The following is a 21719-nucleotide window of genomic DNA, read 5'->3' on the forward strand; positions in this document are numbered from 1 at the left end:
ACATTTTGCAGCACAGGCCCCTCCCCATCTAGGTGGGATGGCACGAGAGGCTCTCAGTGTCCCCCTAGCACTCTGTGTGGGGGTGCTCGTCAGGTAGCTATTCTATGCTCATCACCGTTGGGGGCCCTGTTGCTAGTATTAACTCCTGCTGATCAATTACTATTCTTTGACGCTTACGTTCACGTCGCACTCAGGGCCGGCTCCACCGCCGCCCCAAGCGGAGGCGGAGTGATGGCGCGGCCGCCGAAGAAGAGTCGCGTCCCGCCGCCGGATCGCGGCCCCAGAGCCCGTTGTCCTGCAGCCCCTTTACATTTGCCGCCCCAGGCACCTGCTTGGTTCGCTGGAGCCGGCCCTGCTTGCACTTCATGCAGCGCCTGCCCAGCTCCTCCTGCAGCAAGTCATCATTAGGCTGTTCAGCATCAGAGAGCGGGAGCTGCGGGCAGGTCGCCTCCAGCCCGTGCTGCCCAGCGGACGCGCTGCGGGCTGCTCGGTGCCAGCCAGCGCACCGGCGAAGCGCGGTCTCCGTGCGCCCCGTACTGCGCGCGCCGCTCTGCAGAGCGCAGCACGGGGCTGGGCGGAGGCTGCTGGCCCCTTTAACTGTTCCCTCCTGCGGCCACGCGCAAGCGCACCAGCGCCGCTGCACCGGCGGAGCCGGGTCGTATCGGAAGCTCCTTGCGCCGTGCCCTGGTTGGGAGGGGGGAGGAGAATGGCGGGGGAATGACATCATCGCTGTAGTTACTGCGGCGGCTAGGCTGGGTGGGACTGGATTCTGCGATTCACGGCCAACGGGCAGTGTTGGTGTTAAACGGGCGGGCGGCGGGTTTGTTTCACGGCGCCACCGACCCGCCTCCTCAGGCTTGGGAGAAACCATCAAAAATAATCTCAGCCAGGGGAGGCGCGGCACAGACACACACACACAGTTCCCCGTCACCCCAGAGCCGGGGGGGGGGACGGGACGGACGGACGCGGGGAGCGGCACAGATACACACAAAGCTCCCCCCCCGAAACGGGGAGGGGGCGGCACAGACACACGGTGTGTTTCTGTGTCCCGCCGCCCCGCCCCGGGCTGTGGGGTGGGCGGGGAGGGGGGGAGGGTAGCTGTGTGTGTCCGGGCGTCCGTCCTCTCCCGGCCTCTGGAGTGGGGGGCGGCACAAACACACACACACACACGCGCAGCTACCCCCCACCCCAGAGCCGGAGGGGGGCCCGCGCGCGCACACACACAGAGCTCCCCCCACCCCAGAGCCCCCGGGGGTTGCACAGCCACACAACACAACACCCCCACGCCGGAGCCCCGTGGGGGGACACACAGCTCCCCACACCAGCAGAGCCCAGCTCAGAGGCGGACGCGGTTCCGCCCCTGTCGCCGGGCACGGGAGGAGCCTGAGGCCGGCGACACAAAGCCCTCCCCGGGCTGCAGGCGGAGCCAGGCCGGCCAGCGCGGAGATCGGCCCGCCCAGCCGGCTGCCAGAGCAGAGGCTGCAGCCAGCCGCAGGCGGGAGCCCTCGGAGCCGGGGAGCAGGACCCCCAGGGCGCCCCACACTCTCCGCGGCCGCCGAGGGAGCCCAGCTACCGGAGTAGCTCGAAGGGCGCAGTCTGCTCTCGGGGCCACAAGCAGGGCCGGGAGCACAGCCCGGTGCCGCAGCACAGCCCGCCCCGACCCCCGTTAGCCCGCGGGCGTCGGAGTAGCAGATGCCCTGTGAGCTCGTGGCTTAGCAGCACCATCCTTTGCGAGGGGCGCCGCCGGTTCTTTGGCGGGGGCAGCCTCGGGGTGCGGGCTGAGCCCGGGCTGCAGGCTTTGTCGGACAGCTACCGAGGCGCCTTCGATTCGTGCGCGGCTGCGATTGCCTTTTCCTCCCCACGGGGGTCCCTTTAGCCGCTGCCCCGCCGCCGCCGCCGCCGCCTCCTGGGATGTGACGCCGGAGGGATGGAGAAGATGGATGCAGGCAAATGGCAGCAGCGCATCTCCCGTTTGCAGAGGAGGCTCCAAGGAGCAGCAGCAATGCAGCGGATCTGTGGTGGGCTCTCCGGGAGACCCGAGCTCTGCCGCGGGGAGACGGCAGGGCAGTGATTGCTCACAAACCCAGCCCTTTGTGTCCAGGAGGGTCTGAACAGCCGCTGTAGTTTGTATTAAATCCTTTATTTTTTTTCTGATGAAAATGGAGCCGGATTTGTTAATGACTCTCTCAGACCCAGGGAGCAAATCGGAGCGGGCATCGCTGCTGACTCTGTTTGCCGAGCAGAATGGGAGGTATCTCATCATGGAGCAGAGAGGGCAGCTGCCTAGCCCCGACCTGGTGCTGGTCCCCAGAGAGACGCCCCCGGACGCCCCTTTATTCCTGGGACCCTCTTTACAGGAGAGGGAGAGTGGGCCAGCAGTGCTAGAGCAGGTTTTGGGAGAGATGAAGCTATCAGGGCTGGATCCTACGCTGTTCTCAGATGGGCCCATTGAGTATTTATACCGCATGGAAAAGCCGGAGAACGGCCTCTTGGACCAAGACACGACAGACCCAATCAGCCACCTGGTACAAGAGTCAGGTGCAGGTGATAATCGTCATGGTTGCCCCCAGAGTGATTTTGATTTAAACCTTTCTGTGGTGCAGGGTGCACTGGCCTCTGCTCAGATCACAGACTTGGGAGAGCAGTTCTTCTCTCTCGTTCTGGACCAGGCTGTTTCTTCACCTCTTCGGGATTTACAATTTAGGAGTGCTGGGCTAAGTCCAGAGAACTCAAACACGGGAGAAAGCTTTCCTGAAAGCAGCGAAAGCCTGCAAGCAGAAGGGGAGTTTTACTTAGGAATGGAGACCTCCCAGGAGGAGAGCCACTCTGAAGGACTCACTCCAACTTCCCCTTGGACTAAAGAGCCAGAAGACTATATATCCCAAAGCTGCCAGGAGATGCTTTCCTTAAGTACCCAGGATTTCTCCCAGATTGACAAAGAGATGGACCTCTTCCCGGCTTTCCATTCCTCTAGCAACCTGAGCCAGTCCCCGGAGTTTGCCCAGCCTGATTCCATAACTAATGACTCTCCAGGTTGTCAAGAAGATGAGCCCCGTCTCCGAGCTGTATTTGATGCCCTAGACAGAGATGGGGATGGCTTTGTGCAGATAGAGGAGTTTGTTCAGTTTGCTACAGTCTATGGTGCAGAACAGGTAATATTAATTTATCATCTGTATTTCATGTAGGCCGAGGTGCCCGTGAATGGTTACTCTTTTCACTCCTAAGGTACACTCTGATTTGTTGTTCAGGTATGTTTCTCTTTTGTGCATAAAAATGGTGTATACGTATTGTAAGTCTTATGTACTGTAAGACTTCAGTATTACATTTCCTATAATGAACTTTCAATATGTGTTTTCCAGCAGTGTATTTATAATAATGTTAACCGTCTGCCTGAGGACCCTCTTCTGTAGTCCTGACTTGGGCAAAGCTCCTGTTGACTTTGATCAGTATCCTAACTCTAAGGGGGGGTCAATAAATTGACAAAAGCCAGCATTACACTTGCACAGTGCTGAGCTCCTCCTATTGTGCTTAAGTATTGTAGCACATGGTATCCTATGTCAAATTAGCTGCTGTTCTAATTTCATGTGAATTTTAGACACAGACTGATACCCTTATTTTTAAAATGTCTTCAATTGCCACTCACATTTCCTATGATTTCTGGTAACTTCTCTTATGTTTTGATGGGGAAAACAAATGAAAGCTTACAACTCCAGGTCCTTTTGTTTGCTAGTTATGGGTTTGTAGGTCCTTCTTACTTTGCATCTGTCTTCAGTAGCTTGATCTCTCAGCCTGATGGATTTAAACAGTTAGTTATTATTGAGAGGACCTGTAATATACTCATACTCCTCTTCACTTGCAGAATTTCTGAGTGAGTGGGCTCCCAGCTCTGTGAAAGACAATTTGTTGATGCATTAATTTATGAACCCTGTCATTGCATTTTAGACTTCTTTGCTTATCCAGGCCAACTTCTTCAGATTATTCATATAAACCAAGTATTTAGGTAAAGAGTGTGTACAATGGGGCCTTGATAAGCTTGATACACCTCAGAATTGTGGCAATTAGTAAACACTTGCATGTGTATCATATAAGGCACCTTCCTGAGGAAAGTAAAGTAAAATTTGACAACTGGGAGTTTTGAACACTTGCTTGTTAGAAATGAGATTGGTCCATTTGAAGCATTGCTTTACCTACTTTTTACTATTTGTCTCAAAGAAAACAAATCAAAATGAGCTAAAGGTCAAGCACATGTTTGCTAATGAAGTGTTACAAACTCAGCTCAACTTACGCCATTTGCTGGTGTTTGTGGACACTATTTTCTGTATATTTGCCTGATTATGTTAAACACAATAGTAGGTATTAGCTCAGTTTTTGATGGGTACAACTTTTTTTTTAAGCCTCTTTCTTGTTTCTGTTGTATTGTACCATGGTGAGTTTGGATTTTGATATATCCCTTTGTAGCAGATCAAATGTGGTATGGTGTAATACGAAGCCACCTGATATGACCCAAAATGTGAATTAACAGCTGAGGTTTCCTACAAGGAGGAAGAAATTAGTTGGTTGCTATCTCCAGTTTTGGTTCGTATTGATACCTACATAAACCTAAAACTATATTCAAAATGACATCGCATTTTTGAGCGTGCATGTATCTTAAATAGAGTGTTTATCCAGTGAGGAGATTTATCTGGTCTTCTGTACAGACCTGATACATAAAGATATAATTTGCTGTGAAACAGCACACAGTATCTTGAACTTCTGCAGGAGAGAAGCTGTCTATAATCTTGTTCTCTAATTTAAGAAAAACCCATTGTTTTTAGAAAAATATCCATATAAAAGCAGCAGCAAGCCAACGTGTCCTTTTTCTTGTAAGTCACAAAAGGGAAGGTGAACTCAAGTCTGATATGCTGGGATAAGGGATAGTGTAAGTATGTTACCAACTTGTTACATGCCTAAATAGGTAGCATAATAGGAATGACAAAGACGAAGGAAAGTTATAAACAAAACAACACTTCTATGTAGCTTCATAGGAAGGAGCGTTTGCTTTCCTAGGCTTAAGTCATCTATTTGAAAATTTCATAGCCTCTTACAGCCCCCAAAGGATAAAGTAGTAACAAGACCTCCACTTCAGAGAATGAATTACTCTGTTTTGTTGTCCTCCCTACCTCAGCTCCAGGCTTGGATAACTCTCTCTCCAAAACTCTTGGGTTGGTGGGAGGGTTTGCTGAAGAGCCATGTGCTCTTCCAGTTGCCCCATCCGCTGCTCTGCTTAGTACAAGAGCAAGGGACAAGCCAGAATCCTAACCTCTAGTTGTGGCATTATGTTTCTACACACGTATTTAGATTGTACTTGGAAGTATAAATTGTAAACCACATCTTAATGGAAATCTGTGGAATACTATAGTAGAAGCTGTAGTGCTCTCTCTTCCTTCCCCTTGCAAATTGCAGAATTTTGATTAAACTCTTCCAGCGGGCTACTTCAGAAATGAGTCTGGAGGTTTCTTTGCTTAACATATTCTTATAAGGAAATATAAACACTCACCCTGTGAATGCATAACTAAGGCAAAATACTGCCAGAACTTAAATACAGTGAACTTCATTTAAAAATGTTTACAGTAAACATTTCATAATGTAATTCTAATAGGTAGTAGCAAATGTTTTGGACAAAGTGGCATAAAATTATGAAACACTCAAGCCCACAGTAAAAGGAGGAGGGATTTGGAATTCCTTGCCCTCAGGTGTGTACTCTCTATCTTGTCTCTTTCCAGAGACAATATAATTCCTACAACAGGGTGCAGACAGTCCCTCCTTCCAAACTTGGTCCTCAGTTTTGGTAATATACTTGATAAACCCATTAACATTACAGGTTGCTCACAACTTTTTTGTTGTTATCTTGCGTAGTCTTGGGGATGAAAATTAAAATGGAGCCTAGCAATCTTAACTTGTTCAACTATATATATAATCGCATGACAGTCTTCCTATACTAAGCAATCCAAATCAATAGAACATAAGGGCATATAGATTATGTGCAACAAATATATATGTATTTTTGCACTTACTAACAGTGCAATTCAGTTTAAGCTTAATTACAAATTCATTTAAGATGAAGAGTTGTTACTGTATCACCTTGCTCAACTCTCCCATCCTTTCCCAGCCTGCCTCCGTTTTCCTATCTGTAAAATGGGAATAACACCAAGTGTTAGGGATGTTAGTTACTGCCTCAGTGTAAGCTAGTGCACTGATCAGACAGTAATAAATAGCACTATGAATAGATGATGCTAGAGAAATTAAAGAATCTCAAAGTGCTTTACACATTTTAAGTAACTAACATCCCTAACACTTGGTGTGGTCTTTTCAAAAATGATAAAGTTTCAAACATGAGACAGGATGCAGGGTTCTATTTTAATTCTGTCTTGTGATCCTAGATCAAACATGCTCAGTTTACAAGTTTTCTTTTTTAGGTCTATCAGCCCCCCGTCCCCCCAACCTCACCTTAAAATCTGAACATCCTGCTTTGTTCCTTCTGGGTGAGCTTGATCAGTGACAACGCTGAAATGTATTATAGTGCAGGGGATCTGTACAATGAGAGGTATCTTTTAATGACTTTAAAAAAGGATGAACTGTGTGATGGCAACAACTGACAATGACACCATTAATTAGGATAGTGCAGGCTGGAGGACACTGCAAGAACTCTAGAGGAACAGTGTGACTGGATAGCACGATGTCAGATGAAACTGATATCAAAAGCAAGGCAATACACATTTAAAGGAATAATTGAACTAGTCATACACTCTGGACATTTCTAAGTTTCTTATGTGTTTATGGTTTAAAAACCTGGTACAGCTTTATTTTAAAAAAATAAAAATTGTGTTTGTGTCTTTTAAAAAAAAAGTTAGGATAAAGAATGGGAGAGAAAAATACTGATTATTATTATAATGCTATTACATAAATCAACAACATGCTTTCACATGGAATACTGTATTCATTCACCCTATTTCAAAAAAGATACAGAGAAATAAAATGGGTCCACAATGGGTGATGCTTAAGTTTAGAGGCATGGAAAGACTTTATTATGGGGAGAGATTAAACAGCTTAAAACTTGAGTTTAGAGAGGAAATAAATAAGAGGGGATGTAATAGTTATATAAAATGAATGGTATAGAGAAGGTTAATTGGATGTTCCTATGTTCTCTCACTATACAAAAACAAGGGGATGCTAATCAAATACCAACAAATTTAAAAACTCGGAAAAGGCTTTTATGCAATGCACAATGTAACCCGTGTAAATCGTTGCAGCAAAGTGGAGTAGGAACTTTGTATTCTGGCAAGTTTTGTTTTATATATATGAGTTGAAAAAAAATTAAAAATCTTATTTTTGATCCAAAAGATTACTGGTTGGAGGCTTCTCCCTCTGAATAGAATAAGAAAAAATAGAGATGGGAAAAGGCCTGTTACACAATGTAATCTATCCATCTAGGTTAAATGAAAGATTAGCCCCTACAGTTTGTCTAGTCTAGTTTTAAATGTGCCAAGCAATAGGGCTTCTTTGCTTTCTCTTGGGAGTGGCCTGCATCCTAACCCATCTTACTGTGTGTATTTTTTTTCTTCTTCCTGATAATGAGCTTATAATATATCCCGTCACTCCTAGTTAGATCCTCTTGTTATAATCTACCCGGGCCCTTGATGTTTACATCCTTCAGATATTTCTTGGGTAACCATATTGCTTCTCTTCTACTTCCACGTGAGCTGTTGCTTAGTCAAGCTTTGCATATTTAGTACTTTTCATCTTTCCTCCAGCCCATTTAATCAGTTCTGGATGCTGTTCTCTGAACTTCCTCCACTTTGTCAATATCTCTTGTCATGAATAGAATACCAGAATAGAAGGTAATGTTCCTGGTGAAATTGCACCTGGGTGTGGTGTCACTCTGTATTCTCCAGTTCACATTTCTTTATATCCACTGCGCAGCTTACATTAGTTTGTGAAATGGAGAACATGGACTGCAACAAACATTCATTCTTTTTTGTTATTCCATCAGAGTAAAACATCTTATTTCAAGACTTATAGGTCGTTTTATATGCTAGATAGGTGCATAAGGTATAGTCAGACTTATGACTTCTTGATTAAGGTTCCTCTGGAATCACTGATGATACACTTGTATTTGTCTCTGATTTCACTTATTATATTTAGATTTAAATCAGTGCCCCCAGAATCTAACTTAGGGGGAATATATAAAAATCTGTGGGTGAACCTTAATTCTGCAAACTTCTCTGTCTGACTTTGTGAAGGGAGAGTTCTAGTTACATAACGAGCTAATATTTCTGTCTGAAGTATATGAAAACAAGTGGATTCTTACACCATCTAAATGTGAATGACACTTACATTTCTTCCATCTGTACTGCCACTACAACAACTTTCAAAGGTTTAAATGGTGGTTCATTTTTGGTGTTTGCTTTTTGGGAATGGAACTAGAATTCCAGTGAGAAACATGTTTTGTGTGTGTGAGAGAGAGAGGCAGATGCACAATGCCTATGTTGCCTCTGAACTGCTAAATGAAGTGTGCGGGTGATACAAAACTTCACTTTCCCTCTTATTCTTTTGTCAGTGACAAATCTTCCATTAACTTTAATGATTCAGCTGTCTCAAACATTCAGCTGGTTTGGCCGAAAATCTACCATAGTGGTTAGTCTGCTTTTTTCCCCCCTTCAACAGGCATTACATCATTATTAATAAAACATTCTATGTAGAGGAACTCCAACAGACATGGATCTCTCTCTCCTGTGGCAGGAAAAGCACTTCAGAGGTGGAATACTCCAACAAATATCCAAATTATATCATGAGAAGTTATGGTTATTGCCAGCTAGCTGAAAATGAAAGTCACTTTATCTTTTGAAATGAGAGAGGCCTTATTAAAAGATTCTCATTATGGAATATATGTATTAGGAATATGGGGAATTTTTTTTAACTTTAAAAGCATCACTTTTCAAAATGAACAAAGCAGGTGGAGAAGTGTATAGTATCAAAAACATCTCTCTCAGTGCATGAATAAGGAAAGGAACTGCAGGAAAAAGAGGTTCCCTCTGGTTAAAGAAATGAACAAGTGATGGTCAGAACCCAGGTACTCTGTCAGACTTTTATATATGCAGTTGGCAAGTCAATTTAAACCAGAATTTTTGAAGATTGCCACTAATTTTTGTCTTAAGATGTCTGGATGCCTTCGCCCCTTCACCCCCCTCCCTGAAATGATCTATTTCCCTACTTTCCAAGGTTGTGGGGTAGATAAACTCAGTAGTGTTTGGGAGGGGACAGAGTTGTGCAGTGAGAAATGAGGAATATTGAAGGGATGTGGGGGTCTTGGACCTCTCTGTTGGGGGAATTCAGTAACTGGTGGGGAATTGGCATTTGGCCCTGGATTTCTGCTGTGCAGAGAAGGGGAAGGTGGGGACCAAGGGGCCTGGAAAACATGGGCTGGGCAGCAAGAAAGGTCGGTCGGTCTGTCTGAGACTGGCATAGAGAACTCTGCCCTTTTTGGTGAATGTGCAGAGGACAGATTGTCTGTCTGTATTTCATCTCCCAAGTCCTTGTCCAGGAACTTGACAGACAGATTTCAATTCCTGGCTCTGCCACAAACTCCCTGTGAGGCATTGGCCAACTCACTTAACTTCTCTGTGCATCAATTTTCCTTTTCTGTAAAATGTTTGGGGGGGTACTTCTCTACCTCTCCGGGGTGTTGAGGATAAATTCGCTAAACTTTGAGGGGTGCTTAGCTCCTGCAGTGATATGGGGGGGGGGCAATATAACCATTGGCTGTGCTTGTGGGTTGTGGTAAGGGCCTCCACTGTCTGCCAGCCTTATGCTCACTGGGGATCCATGGACCCTTTGGGGGACTTCTAAGGGGCTCCCATGAGCCTTAATAAGCTCTTCAGGGGGGTGGGCTGACAAGTCTATTTTTGGCTTATTTAGGAGCCAGTTTCAGTTGATTTGGAGCTTAGAAAACTGGGGTCCTTTGAGGTAGGGACTGTCCTTATGTCTGTACAGTGCCTAGCATAGTGGGTCCCAGTCTGATTTATGGTTTTAGGTGCTACCCCATATAAATGTTTAATAATTTTGGCCTGCAGATCAGTTAGTCATGTTTGTGGGGCTGGCAAATAGAAAAATCTGTTTACTTGTACACTGAAGAAACTTGCTGTTGACTTGATGAGCTGGAAGAAACATAGGTGCTCATGTTGCCACTTCTAGAGTCCCTTTTCAGATTATAACTACACTAGTTGAAATCTGGGAATGGTCTGGGGGGAGAGAAAGTGTATCTTTTCAGATTTATTCTTGATCCTGTGTTCCCCCAAAGTCGGTGGCAAAACTATTGACTTTAAAGGCGCAGAATCAGGCCCAAGTTCCCTACCCTTTTTAAATTCCTTTTTTGTTCCTTTGCTCAGGGCAGAATGTTTCTTCAGGCCTTGATTATATGGTGATGGCTACATTAGAAATGCCTAATATGGGTAGATGGGTGTCTGATTCAAACTGCTTTAGCTTTGCTTCTCCATCTGGTGGTGGCCAAAATATGGATTAAAGAAAAGAGAGAGAAAGTATTTGGAAAGGTTATTACAAGGAAAAAATTCCAAATTACTGACAGAAAATCTTAAGACTCGCATTGATAATGCCAAACTGCAGCTTTCTATATAATGCAAACGCTCCATCTTGGAGCTCTGTTGATCTCTCGTTGGAATGGTATCAGAGAATGCTTGAAGATACTGATTTGATTTTAAGTCTTAATCAAGGCTTGTGGCTTTTGGTTTTTTGTTTCAGAGCAGAGTTTGAGGGGACAAGTGTGTGGTGAGAGTCTAGGCCAGCTGCTTTTTGAGGCAGTGATCTTTTCTATGCTGTCAGGTGTAGTTTACTAGAACTTGAGTTAGCTTCAAACCAGTCATCAATTCTTAGGCTTTGATTTCCTCGTTAAGATGTAACCCTGTGTTTTTCAGTCTCTGAGCTAGGAAAGTGCTTAAAGAGACACTCTACTAGCAGCAATTTTACAACTACAGTAAAACCTCATAGTTACGAACCCATCGGGAATGGACGTTGTTTGTAACTCTGAACAAAATGTTATGGTGGTTCTTTCAAAAGTATACCACTGAACATTGACTTCATATAGCTTTGAAACTTTCCTATGCAGAAGAAAAATGCTGCTTTTAACAGTCTTAATTTAAATGAAACGAACATCAAAACAGTTTCCTTACCTTGTCAAAAAATTTTAACCCCCCCCCCTTTTTTTTTTTAGTAGTTTACGTTTAACACAGTACTGTCCTCCCCTCTCCCCCCGGTCTGTGCTGCTGCCTGATTGTGTACTTCCAGTTCCAAATGAGGTGTGTGGTTGACCGGTCAGTTCGTAACTCTAGTATTCGTAATTCTGAGGTTCTACTGTAAAAGATATATTTACCTTTTTCCATACCTACAGGATAATATCCTCTATAAAATAAAGTGGATATTTGGGAAAAGTTTCCTTCCCCAATGGAATAAGCCTAGAAGAACAGTACTATTGTCTAATAAATTCTCTAATTAAAGGGCAGCGGGGTCATCTTGGGAGGTATTTTATTCACTATAATCAAAAATACTTTTTTGTACAACGATTCTCATCTGCAAGAAATGGTTCATAGTTAGAAGTATGTCATATTAAGATTGCTTTCAAAGTTGCTTATATCCTTACACAGCTAAACAACCAATTGCATACATAATAATCCTTTCCACACTTAAAATCAAGACAGTAAAATTATTTGCCGTTCATTGGATGCTGAGATTCCTTTTGTGCTCTTAAATAAGTGTTTGTCCTCCCAGCTGACTTCATGTCACAGAACAAATGACTTCCTGGTAACTGCAACCCACAGTTTGTGGGTAGAAGAGTAATCTGCTGCTGCTTGGTGCGCACATCCAGATTTTTTTCAATTTTTTTTTTTTTTCTTCTGAGACTGTGTGAGTCAGCCTGAGTCTGTAGCTCAACAGCATAACATTCGGGGGGAAAATATTATATTTCTTGTGTGTGTTAGGTGAAGTGACTGCCTTAATTCCTGCTGATGATGATAATCATGTGCTTCAAGCTGTTGGTCTTCTAACATGGATTTAAAAAAAAAATCTTTCAACATTTATCTGGTCATTCTCGTCTTTTGTTTCAAAATCCTTGGCAGCCAATTTCCAAGAAAATCCAGCTGCATCCTTTCCTTCTAGTCCCTCAGGCCGGTTCACAATGCTAATATTTTTCAATTAAACAGAGTTCTCAAATGCTTCCAGTCTCTGTTTGTTCTTTATTTTTCCTTTTAATGAGGAATATATCTTTAGGTTGATTTGTAGCAATGTGTCCTGGGGCAGATGGCTTTGATTTACATCCATTTTAGTATCTAAGCTGGTAAGCAGTGAGCTCTTCTTCTCTATACCACCCTCCCCCCCTTCTCAACAGCAGAGTATGAAGAAGCAGTTGTTACCTGATTGTGTCTATTTTATGCTGCATGGCATGAAATCTCCTTGTAGGTTTGGGAAGAAGATGGTAGCAGCTGGTTTGGTGTCGAGCACATTTGCTGGTGGGAGCAAGTTTGTCTTGTTTCATTTGTTTGCTGAAAGTGCCTAAAGTACGTTTTGGTCTCTGTTCCCCAGAAGCTGAGGGCTCTGAGAGAACTAAAATGGTAAGAAATAAGTCTGACATTGTCTACTCATAGAGTTTTGTAATGGCACTAGGTTTCCTTGCTTCCTGTCAGTCAGATGGTTCCAACCCTCACATACTTAGAATACAATTAAAAAAAAAAAAAGAAAAACTTGAAAAGCCATTCCTTCTTACTAGGTCCTGAGTTCAGGATTTCATGTTTCCTATCTGAGGTGTCGTATACTCTGTTCTAGTTCTGTTTTAGTAGCCATTATGGCACCAGTTAGTGCTGTTAGAAGTGGAATCCAGGCCTGTTGTCCTTTCCATCTAGCACAGGAGAATAAATCTGCAGAAAACTGGTAGCTCATCTTACTTTTAAGAAGTAGGTAACTGAATACTATCCTCCCCCTATCCTGTTTAGGAATGTCTGTGGTATAGGTTTTCCTTGTCCATATTGCCACGGTGCTTCCTATTTGTAAATGGACCCCTGAATTTCCTTAGACAGCATTGTATTCTCTTTTTTTCAGTAGTTTTTGGGAACAACTGAGTATTTGTTTACCTCTTGGGAATCCTGTCAAACTGGTTTCTATAACATTTCTCCTCCTTCCCCTCTGCCCCCCCACCCTTGCTTCATAAATAAACATTCTTATCTGGTTGTGTAGGGTGTTTGAAATACTGTGGTCAAAGCACGTTCGATTAGCCCTGAACACAAGGAAAAACAAACTCAGCTTTAAAATTCCATTGGAATCATCAGCTCTAGAAATGAGCATCTCTTAATGCTATATGACAGGTTTCAGAGTAACAGCCGTGTTAGTCTGTCTTTGCAAAAAGAAAAGGAGTACTTGTGGCACCTTAGAGACTAACCAATTTATTTGAGCATGAGCTTTCGTGAGCTACAGCTCACTTCATCGGATGCTCAAATAAATTGGTTAGTCTCTAAGGTGCCACAAGTACTCCTTTTCTTAATGCTATAGAGTCATGTATAAAAAGGATCCCTGATTTTGATATCTTGCTACTGTATTCATTTTGTTAAACATGCTTGCTCACAAATTTATCCCCAGGGAATTGTATATTTCATACTTTCAACAACTCTTTCTCTAACACATGCCAGAGAATTTCCATCTCCTGTCTGACTGTAATGCATATTCTCAGTGCAGCATTAACTGAATGAAAATACTTTGACAGCATTTTCTTTTTTTACTACATCTGCACTACAGCTGTCTGCTTAACTAGCTAAATGAAAACCTTAAGGCACAGTGATACTTCGTTGGTGATTGAGTTAATAACTCAGACAAAACAGGACACTGTCAAATGCCAACAAAAAAGCTCCTTTCAACATTTTCATTTTCTATTTCAAAGACATTGAGCCTTCCTGTTTCAGATGCATTTTCAGTGTGATATTTCTGTTTGCAGTAGATGCTCACTGAATCCTCATAAAGCTGCACTTGTACTGGCAATATTAGGACCTGTAATTCACCACTGGTGCTACCAGTACCAGTGGAGGAGGAGGCGGCATACAACTCTGTGCAGAGTAGAGTTGGACAATAGTGGTTAAAAACACCCAAAGCCTGCCTAAACTAGAATTTCTGCTGTTGCAACCACTAACAGAACTGCATTGGAGTGAATTTATAGGTCCTAATTCTTCTAGTGTAGACAAGACCCTAAGTAGATGCAGTGAGAGCTAGTACGAATTTAGTGAGGCTTGCAGACTATTGGCCTTTAAGATGTGGGCGATGTAAGTCATCACTGTGCTGGGTTTGGTCACAGAAACTCCCTCAAGACTGTCACTAGATGGGCTGGGATACCACTGAGAACACCCCCACACACACACCAGAGAAGGCTTCCCTCCACTTCTGTCTTGCTGAGCTGGACACACCAGTCGTCTACAGCACAGACCAAGAGGTTGGTCCATGTCCCCTTGCAGTTCACAGAAACTAAAATTCACTTAGCCCAGGGTCTTCTCAGTTAACAGGGACTTTCCCAGCACCCAGTATTCAGTCTTTCTGGGAGCCTAAACCCCAAATGAATCCATTTTACTCTGTATAAAGCTTATACAGGGTAAACTCATAAATTGTCCGTCCTCTATAACACTGATAGAGAGAGATGCACAGCTGTTTGATTACCTACTCTGGGTTAATAACAAAAGTGATTTTTATCTAGTATTAAAAAGTAAGATTTAAGTGGTTCCAAGTAATAACAGACAGAACAAAGTAAGTTACCAAGCGAAATAAAACAAAACACGCAAGTCAAAGCCTAATACAGTAGGAAACTGAATACAGGTAAATCTCACCCTCAGAGATGTACCAATAAGCTTCTTTCACAGACTAGACTCCTTCCTAGTCTGGGCCCAATCCTTTTCAGACCAGTGTTGTGGTTTATGGCCTGGGTCCAGCAGTCACTCACCCCCCCCCCCCCCCAGCCCCTGTAGTTACAGTCCTGTGTTCCAGTTTCTTTCAGGCATCTCTTTGGGGTGGAGAGGCCATCTTTTGAGCCAGCTGAAGACCAAATGGAGGGGGCTTCCAGGGCCTTTTATATTCTCTCTTGTGGGCGGAAACCCCTCTGTTCTTCTGTGCAAAATCACAGCAACAAGATGGAGTTTGTAGACACCTGGGCAAGTCACATGTCCGTGAATATTCAGCTTTTTGCAGGCCGATGCCATTGTTTACATACCAGTTTGAAAGTTCCCAGGAAAGCTCAGATGTGGATTGGTGTCTCCCAGAGTCCATTGTCTGTCAAGTGTTTCTTGATTGGGCACTTACTTAGAATAGTCCTTTCTCAAGAAGCTGACCAAATGCTTCACTGATGCTACTTAGAATCAAATACATTGAGATACAAGTACATAGCCAATATTCATAACTTCAAATACAAAAATGATACACACAGACAGACAGCTTAATCATAACCAGCAAATTACATCCTTTCCATAGACCCCTTACTTGACCTCCTTTGTACAAGATTTGGTGCAGCTATAGGACCTTGGTTACAACAAGGATCTATACAATCACAGTCCATGTCAATAATGTCACAATCACTTTTCCCATGGGACAGCTGGGAGATACCATATATATATTGGTTCCAGCCCAACACTCAAAGCCTTAAAGTAGGGCTACTCCATATACTAATGTTGGCTACTAGTGGTGCTGCTTCTGTGATTTGGGGAGGAAGTCCTTGAGGACTGTTGTCATTTGTGAAATGATTGTAAACAAATCCCTTGTGCTGTTAACACGGTAGATGACTGAAACTGGTAAGACCAAAACTGATCCAGTTGACTTGTTACTCACTACGTACGCTCTTTCCTTTCTTGCATTTCTCCGAGTTGGACAAAAGTCAGTGTCGCTCTTGTTGAGAGTGGGTTTTGCTTTTGGATTCAGTGTTGTGGTGTTTGAGCTGCAGGGCTCCTGAGTTAATCTTAAAATCAACAGCTGCCTTTTGGAATTAAACAAACAATAAAAAAAACAGTCTCTTGTGAGCAAACTGTATGTTTACAACCCTAAGTTTTGGACCAAGCTTGCTTTGGCAGCATCCCGTCGTTTCTCCTGTGCTTCTGCTGTGACCACAGCTGTAAACAGAAACCCAGATGGTGGCAAACTCCAAAAGAGTCTTCAGCTTTGAATGTAGAGGGGGAGGGAAGTGGTATTTATAGCAAGTTTGGGGGTTTTCTGAAGCCTCAGTTGTGAGGTTTCCATACCACATTCTTTGACATCAGGGCAGCTCTGAAAAGAGGGTGTTAGTTTTCTTTGCTCTGGGGGAGTAGAACACACACAATACAGTTGGTTCCACTGTCATCTGGATCTTTGCATCTTGCATTTGGGTATATGTCACAATCTGAAATGGGTATTTACGGGGAGGGAAGTGGCAACAGCAGTGATTGAACCTGGGGAAGGGCACTGCTGGGAGGAAAACTGGGTAACCTGGAACTCTTCCTATGTGTGGTGTGTTGTTTTCTTTTTTTTTTTCTTTTTTTTTTTTTTAATTGAGACTAGCCAAAGGAAGAAAAAAATAGGCAATAGACAATTAAAAGACAATTGGTCTCCCAACAAAACACAGTTCTTTTCAAATGAATAAGAAACCATCATGTTGTGCGCTAGCTGGCCTATGTCACTAGTCTTATTGCCTGCCCTTCTCCTGTGTATAAAATACCCAAAAACAAAAAAACCCAATTTTTGCACCCCTGTCTCTTAAGTTAAAAAAAACAAACAAAAAAACAAAACTTTCGGTTTGGGGACCAGCTTTGATTCTGTGCCTGCACAATGCCTAGTACAGTGTAGCCTCATTTTGATGAGGTCTCCCTTTTTACCTACTGTTAGGATATTTTTAGAAGTATACTGTCTTCAAGACTAGGAGAACATGTGCTCAGTTCTTTGTTTTATGCACTTAACAGCACTCTATGTATAGTCAGCTTAATTATTTTTTTGAGTTAGTGTTTGTATGGGCTTTTTTACATGGCAACATTGGAAATCTTCAGTAGGAAAATGACTGTAAAATCACAAACATTGGCAGGGGGACATAGGGAGCAGGTCTATTACAGGCAGTTCTCGGCTTTGACTTTCAACTTATGACAAACGGCACTTACGATGTTTCTGAATTGACACCCTGATTCAACTTACAACAATTGGTTTTGACTTTACGATGCTCGGTCCCACAATGGAGTGGATTGCGGATCCGTGTTACGACGTTTCGACTTATGACGCAATTTTCAGGAACCAACTGTGTTGTTAAGTCCAAGGACTGCCTGTACTTGTAATTTAGTTAATTAAAAAGAGTAGTTTCAAGTTGATTGTGTCCCTCTAAGTTTAAAAAAAAAAAAAAAGGGGGGGGGGGCGTTCTAAACATTCTGTTTGCTTTGTGGTAGCAGTAACAAGTCCTGTGTGCATAGTTCTGAATTTTGGCATGGCCTCTGTTTAGGCAGTTTGGCTCTTCTCTTGGCCGAAATGCCAGGATTAAGTGAGTACAGAAACTTAAGGCCCAATACTTCTGCTTGATCTATTTGTAAGTGATCAAGAGTACTTTAGTTTCCACTTCTAGCTGTCTAATTTAAGGAATGTTAGCATTTGTGGATGGGGCTGAGTTGATGGTTTGGAGACTGTAGCTAAAAGCAGCACAGAATGTAGGTATGCTGCCTGGACAATATTGCAAATGTGGCTTGGAAAATTTTAATTTGTCATGCCCATTCAAACCTGGGTCTAGCTACTTAAATTGTGGTGAGTCAAGCATACCAATTACTAGCAACTCTGGTAGTGATTTTGCAAAAAGAAAAGGAGTACTTGTGGCACCTTAGAGACTAACCAATTTATTTGAGCATGAGCTTTCGTGAGCTACAGCTCACTTCATCGGTGATTTTGTGATCCCGAGAGCTGTTCAGTCGTTGCTGGATTGAGAACTCCAACTCATTTCATGCAGTATACTGAACCATCATCACATGGGCTCAGTACAACATGGGACAGATACAAACTGACAACCGAAAGGTGGAAAAATCCCTTATTCTATTACCCAGACTTGGAGCTCATCCCTTATCCCCCCAGTCTTATCTCCTCTTTGTAAGTATTAAATTGTCTGTGTGTTAGTAACATTCAAATAGTGTTGTGATCACATCTGTGGGGAGTAAATTCTGCTCATAAGCATGGTTGGCTTGGCTTTAATGGCTAGAAAAGTACACTCACTATTAAAAAATTATTCTTTATTTCCAGTCTGAATTTGTCTAGCTTCAACTTCCAGCCACTGCATTGTGTTTTATACCTTTCTCTGCTGGATGGAAGAGCCCATTATTAACTATTTGTTCCCCATGTAGGTATTTAGACTGTGATCAAGTCACTCCTTAACTATTTCTCAGGGAGCTCAATCTATTCAGTTTACCACTATAAGGCAGGTTTTGTAAACCTTTAATCATTCTTGTGGCTCCTCTCTGAACCCTCTCCAGTTTATCAATGTCCTTCTCTCTCTAATTGTGGTTGTCAGAAATGGCCACAGAATTACAGCAGTGGTCTCACCAGCGCCATGTACAGAGGTAAAATAACCTCTCTGCTCCTACTTGACTCCTCGAGGTTCCCCTGTTCATGCATTCAGGGATGACATTCACTCTTTTGGCCATAGCATCTCACAGTCAGCTGATTATCCACCATGACCCCCAATTTTTTTTTCAGAGTCACTACTTCCCAGAGTCTTGCCTAAATTTTTTTCCTGAATGTATACATTTACGTTTAGTTGTATTAAAACATATATTCTTTGCCCCCGGTTTACCAAGCAATCCAGATTGCCCTCTATTAGTGACCTCTTCCTTATTTACCATTCCCCCAATTTTTGTATCCTATGCAGACTTTATCAGTAGTTTATGCTTTGTTCCAAGTCACCTGATAATGTTAAATAGCATAGGGTCAAAAATTGATCCAACTAGACACACACCCATTGCTGATTCCCCATTTTCAATTACATTTTGTGGCCTATCAGTTAACCAGTTAATCCATTGAATGTGCCATGTTATATCATTCTAATTTTTTAATCAAACTGTTGTGGGGTAGCAAGTCAAATGCTTTCAGACACCTAACCATATAACATCAGCGCTATTCTCTTTATCAACAAAGTTTGTAATCTTCTCAAAAAAAGGTATCATCGGCTTGGTAAGATCTGTTTTACATAAACCTATGTTGATTGGCATGAATCTGTCATTGATCTCCCCAGCAGTTCTCCAGCTATTCCAAACCTGGGCATTCTTGAAACTTTAGTGTTTTTGGAATAAAACCTACTGAAGAATGTTCTGAAAATGAGTCATCAGCTACAAGTAAAAGGGGGGTGGGGAGGGAAGTACTGTTGGAATTAATCATTAGAAAAAACAAATAGACATCTGTGTCTTGATCAGAAATAAAACCCGTCCAAAAGGAGAACTTGAGCAGTTAGTTTATGGACCTGCTTTTTGCAAAACATATTTATATTGGCACTTACACAACAGCGTTCTAGGTTCCTGAGATATACCTATGGAAGGTAGATATCCTTGGTCTGTGACACTGACTAAACTTAAATAATTTGCTTAGCAACTGACTGAAGCCACTGAGTTTGACTGACTTTCCTGTTCAAACCAGGGAGGGAAATCCCCATCATTCTTGGCACGGAGACTCTCTGGCTGGACTTGATAGGTCTAAGCAGCCTGTCCTGTCCTCTTTGCAGTCGTCCTTATATCATACAGGATCATCCCCACTAAATCCCTGATAACAAGATGTGTGATGGATGACTGAAATGGTAATGGATCAAATCTGGATTACTGGTTTGATGCAATCAGTTTATCACTTTGCTGGCGTGGTCTAGATCTGCTCTAATCTGAAGGAAGCTTTCTGTATCTTCAACCCTTGATCCCTCTGATGTTCTAAACCCAGTTGGTTTCAAAAGCATCATTCCCAAGGTTCCCATTCTCCTGATATCTGATATGGTAGGATAGTGTGTTTTTGTTTCTAGTAGTTTACAGTGTGCTAGGTGTGTACGAATACAAAAGAAGCCATGTTTCTGCTCCAAAGAGCCCATATTCCTATGAAGAGAGACCAAAAGGAAACAACAAACAAGGTGGCTAGGGGGCGAAGAGCTACATCCTGATGATAGAAGGGTTTAACAATGCATATCTTGAGAGTCCCAAATCACAGTATTGCCATAGCAGCTGGTCATGGAAGAGAGATGTGATAAATGAAGGGGTGGTGGGGGAGGTGGCTCCCTTTTATGGACCCAGCCAGCCAGTTAGCTATAAAATCCTCTTAGTAACTGTTCTCTACTTGCTTTACCTGTAAAGGATTAAAAGCCTTACTGCTATGCATAGGTAAAAGGAAGTGAGTGAGCACATGGCCAAAAGAGGCAGTGGGAAGGCTAGAACTTTTTAAAATTGAAACAAGACTCCCCTTTTGTCTGTCCCTTGTTCTCCCAGAGAGAAGGTATCAGAGCAGCTATGCTGTAAGAGCTTCGGCCAGGTATGAAAAAAATCCTCCGTCTCATACCTAGAAACTATTCATTTAAAAACCCCAAATATGTAAGTAGATCAGGAAATGTTGAGGAAGAGGCAATTAGGTTTATTCCTTTTATTTCGTTATGGCTTGTGGTTTCCTCTGTGATAACGCACTGCTCCCCATGAAGCCAGTCAGGACTCTGGGGAAGTCTCCTTTCTGTGAGCAGCCTGTCTTCAGGACACACAGCTCACACAGCTTCCACCTTCCTGGGTCTGACCTCGGAGCATTCAGCATCCTCTGCCCCTCTGTGCGCTTCCCACAGCGAGTCCGCCCAGGCGGGGTCCTGGGGAGCCAGAGGGTCCTGCACCCCAACTCCACAGTCAGACATGACTCTCAGGCAGCCAGTAAAACAGAGGTTTATTAGACGACAGAAACATGGTCTAACACAGAGCTTCTAGGTGCAGAGAACAGGACCCCTCAGCTGGGTCCATTTTGGGGGGCAGGGAGCCAGACAACCACGTCTGCACTTCACTCCTCGTCCCTAGCCAGCCCCAAACTGAAACTATCTCCAGCTCCTCCTCCTCTGGGCTTTGTCCCTTTCCCGGGCCAGGAGGTCACCTGATTCCTTTGTTCTCCAACAAACTTTAGCTCTCACCTTGCAGCGGGGAAGGGCTCAGGACATCAGTTGCCAGGAAACAGGGTATTGGCTATTCTCTCTGTACAGACCCCTGCACACACCTGCCCTCTAGGGCTCTGCAACAATCATACACTCTTATCCCACCACCTAGATACTTAAGAACTGCCATGGGGAAACTGAGGCACCCTCACAATATTCAGAGGAAACATTAAGAACAGTCCCGCTTCGTCACAGCCAGGTACTTTTTGTTTTGCTTGTAACCTTTAAGCTCGACCTCAAGAGAGCTATTCTTGATGCTTAATCCTTGTAATTGTTTTTTTTTTGTTTTTTAAATCTAGCAAAAAGCCTAAATTTCCAAATGTTTCTTAGTTTTTATTAACTTTTTAAGAACAGAATTGAATTTTTGTGTCTAAGAGGTTTGTGCACATGTTTAATTAGCTCATGGCAACAGCTAATTTCCCTTGTTTTTCTTTCTCAGCTCTTCCTCGGAGGGGGAGTGAAAGGGCTTGAGGGTATCCTACAGGAAGGAATTCCCAAGTGCTCCTTCCTG

At 43.4% G+C, this 21719-nt stretch overlaps 1 protein-coding gene across 5 annotated transcripts in view; it reads left to right on the plus strand.

Moving 5' to 3' along the window:
• Positions 1-1140: 1140 nt before the first annotated feature.
• The window catches only part of RAB11FIP3 (RAB11 family interacting protein 3), a 170427-nt gene continuing 149848 nt past the window's right edge, over positions 1141-21719 (plus strand). For 3 of the 5 annotated variants that reach the window (XM_084641585.1, XM_084641588.1, XM_084641589.1), the window contains exon 1: positions 1141-3152. In XM_084641585.1, coding sequence (XP_084497711.1) covers positions 2154-3152 — 999 coding nt within the window. In that variant the 5' untranslated portion in view covers positions 1141-2153. The remainder of the gene's footprint in view (positions 3153-21719) is intronic. The other 2 variants (XM_084641587.1, XM_084641586.1) reach the window with 2 other exon arrangements.

Source organism: Lepidochelys olivacea, assembly GCF_965140295.1.
Source record: "Lepidochelys olivacea isolate rLepOli2 genome assembly, chromosome: 10".
Taxonomy (NCBI): Eukaryota; Metazoa; Chordata; order Testudines; family Cheloniidae; genus Lepidochelys; species Lepidochelys olivacea.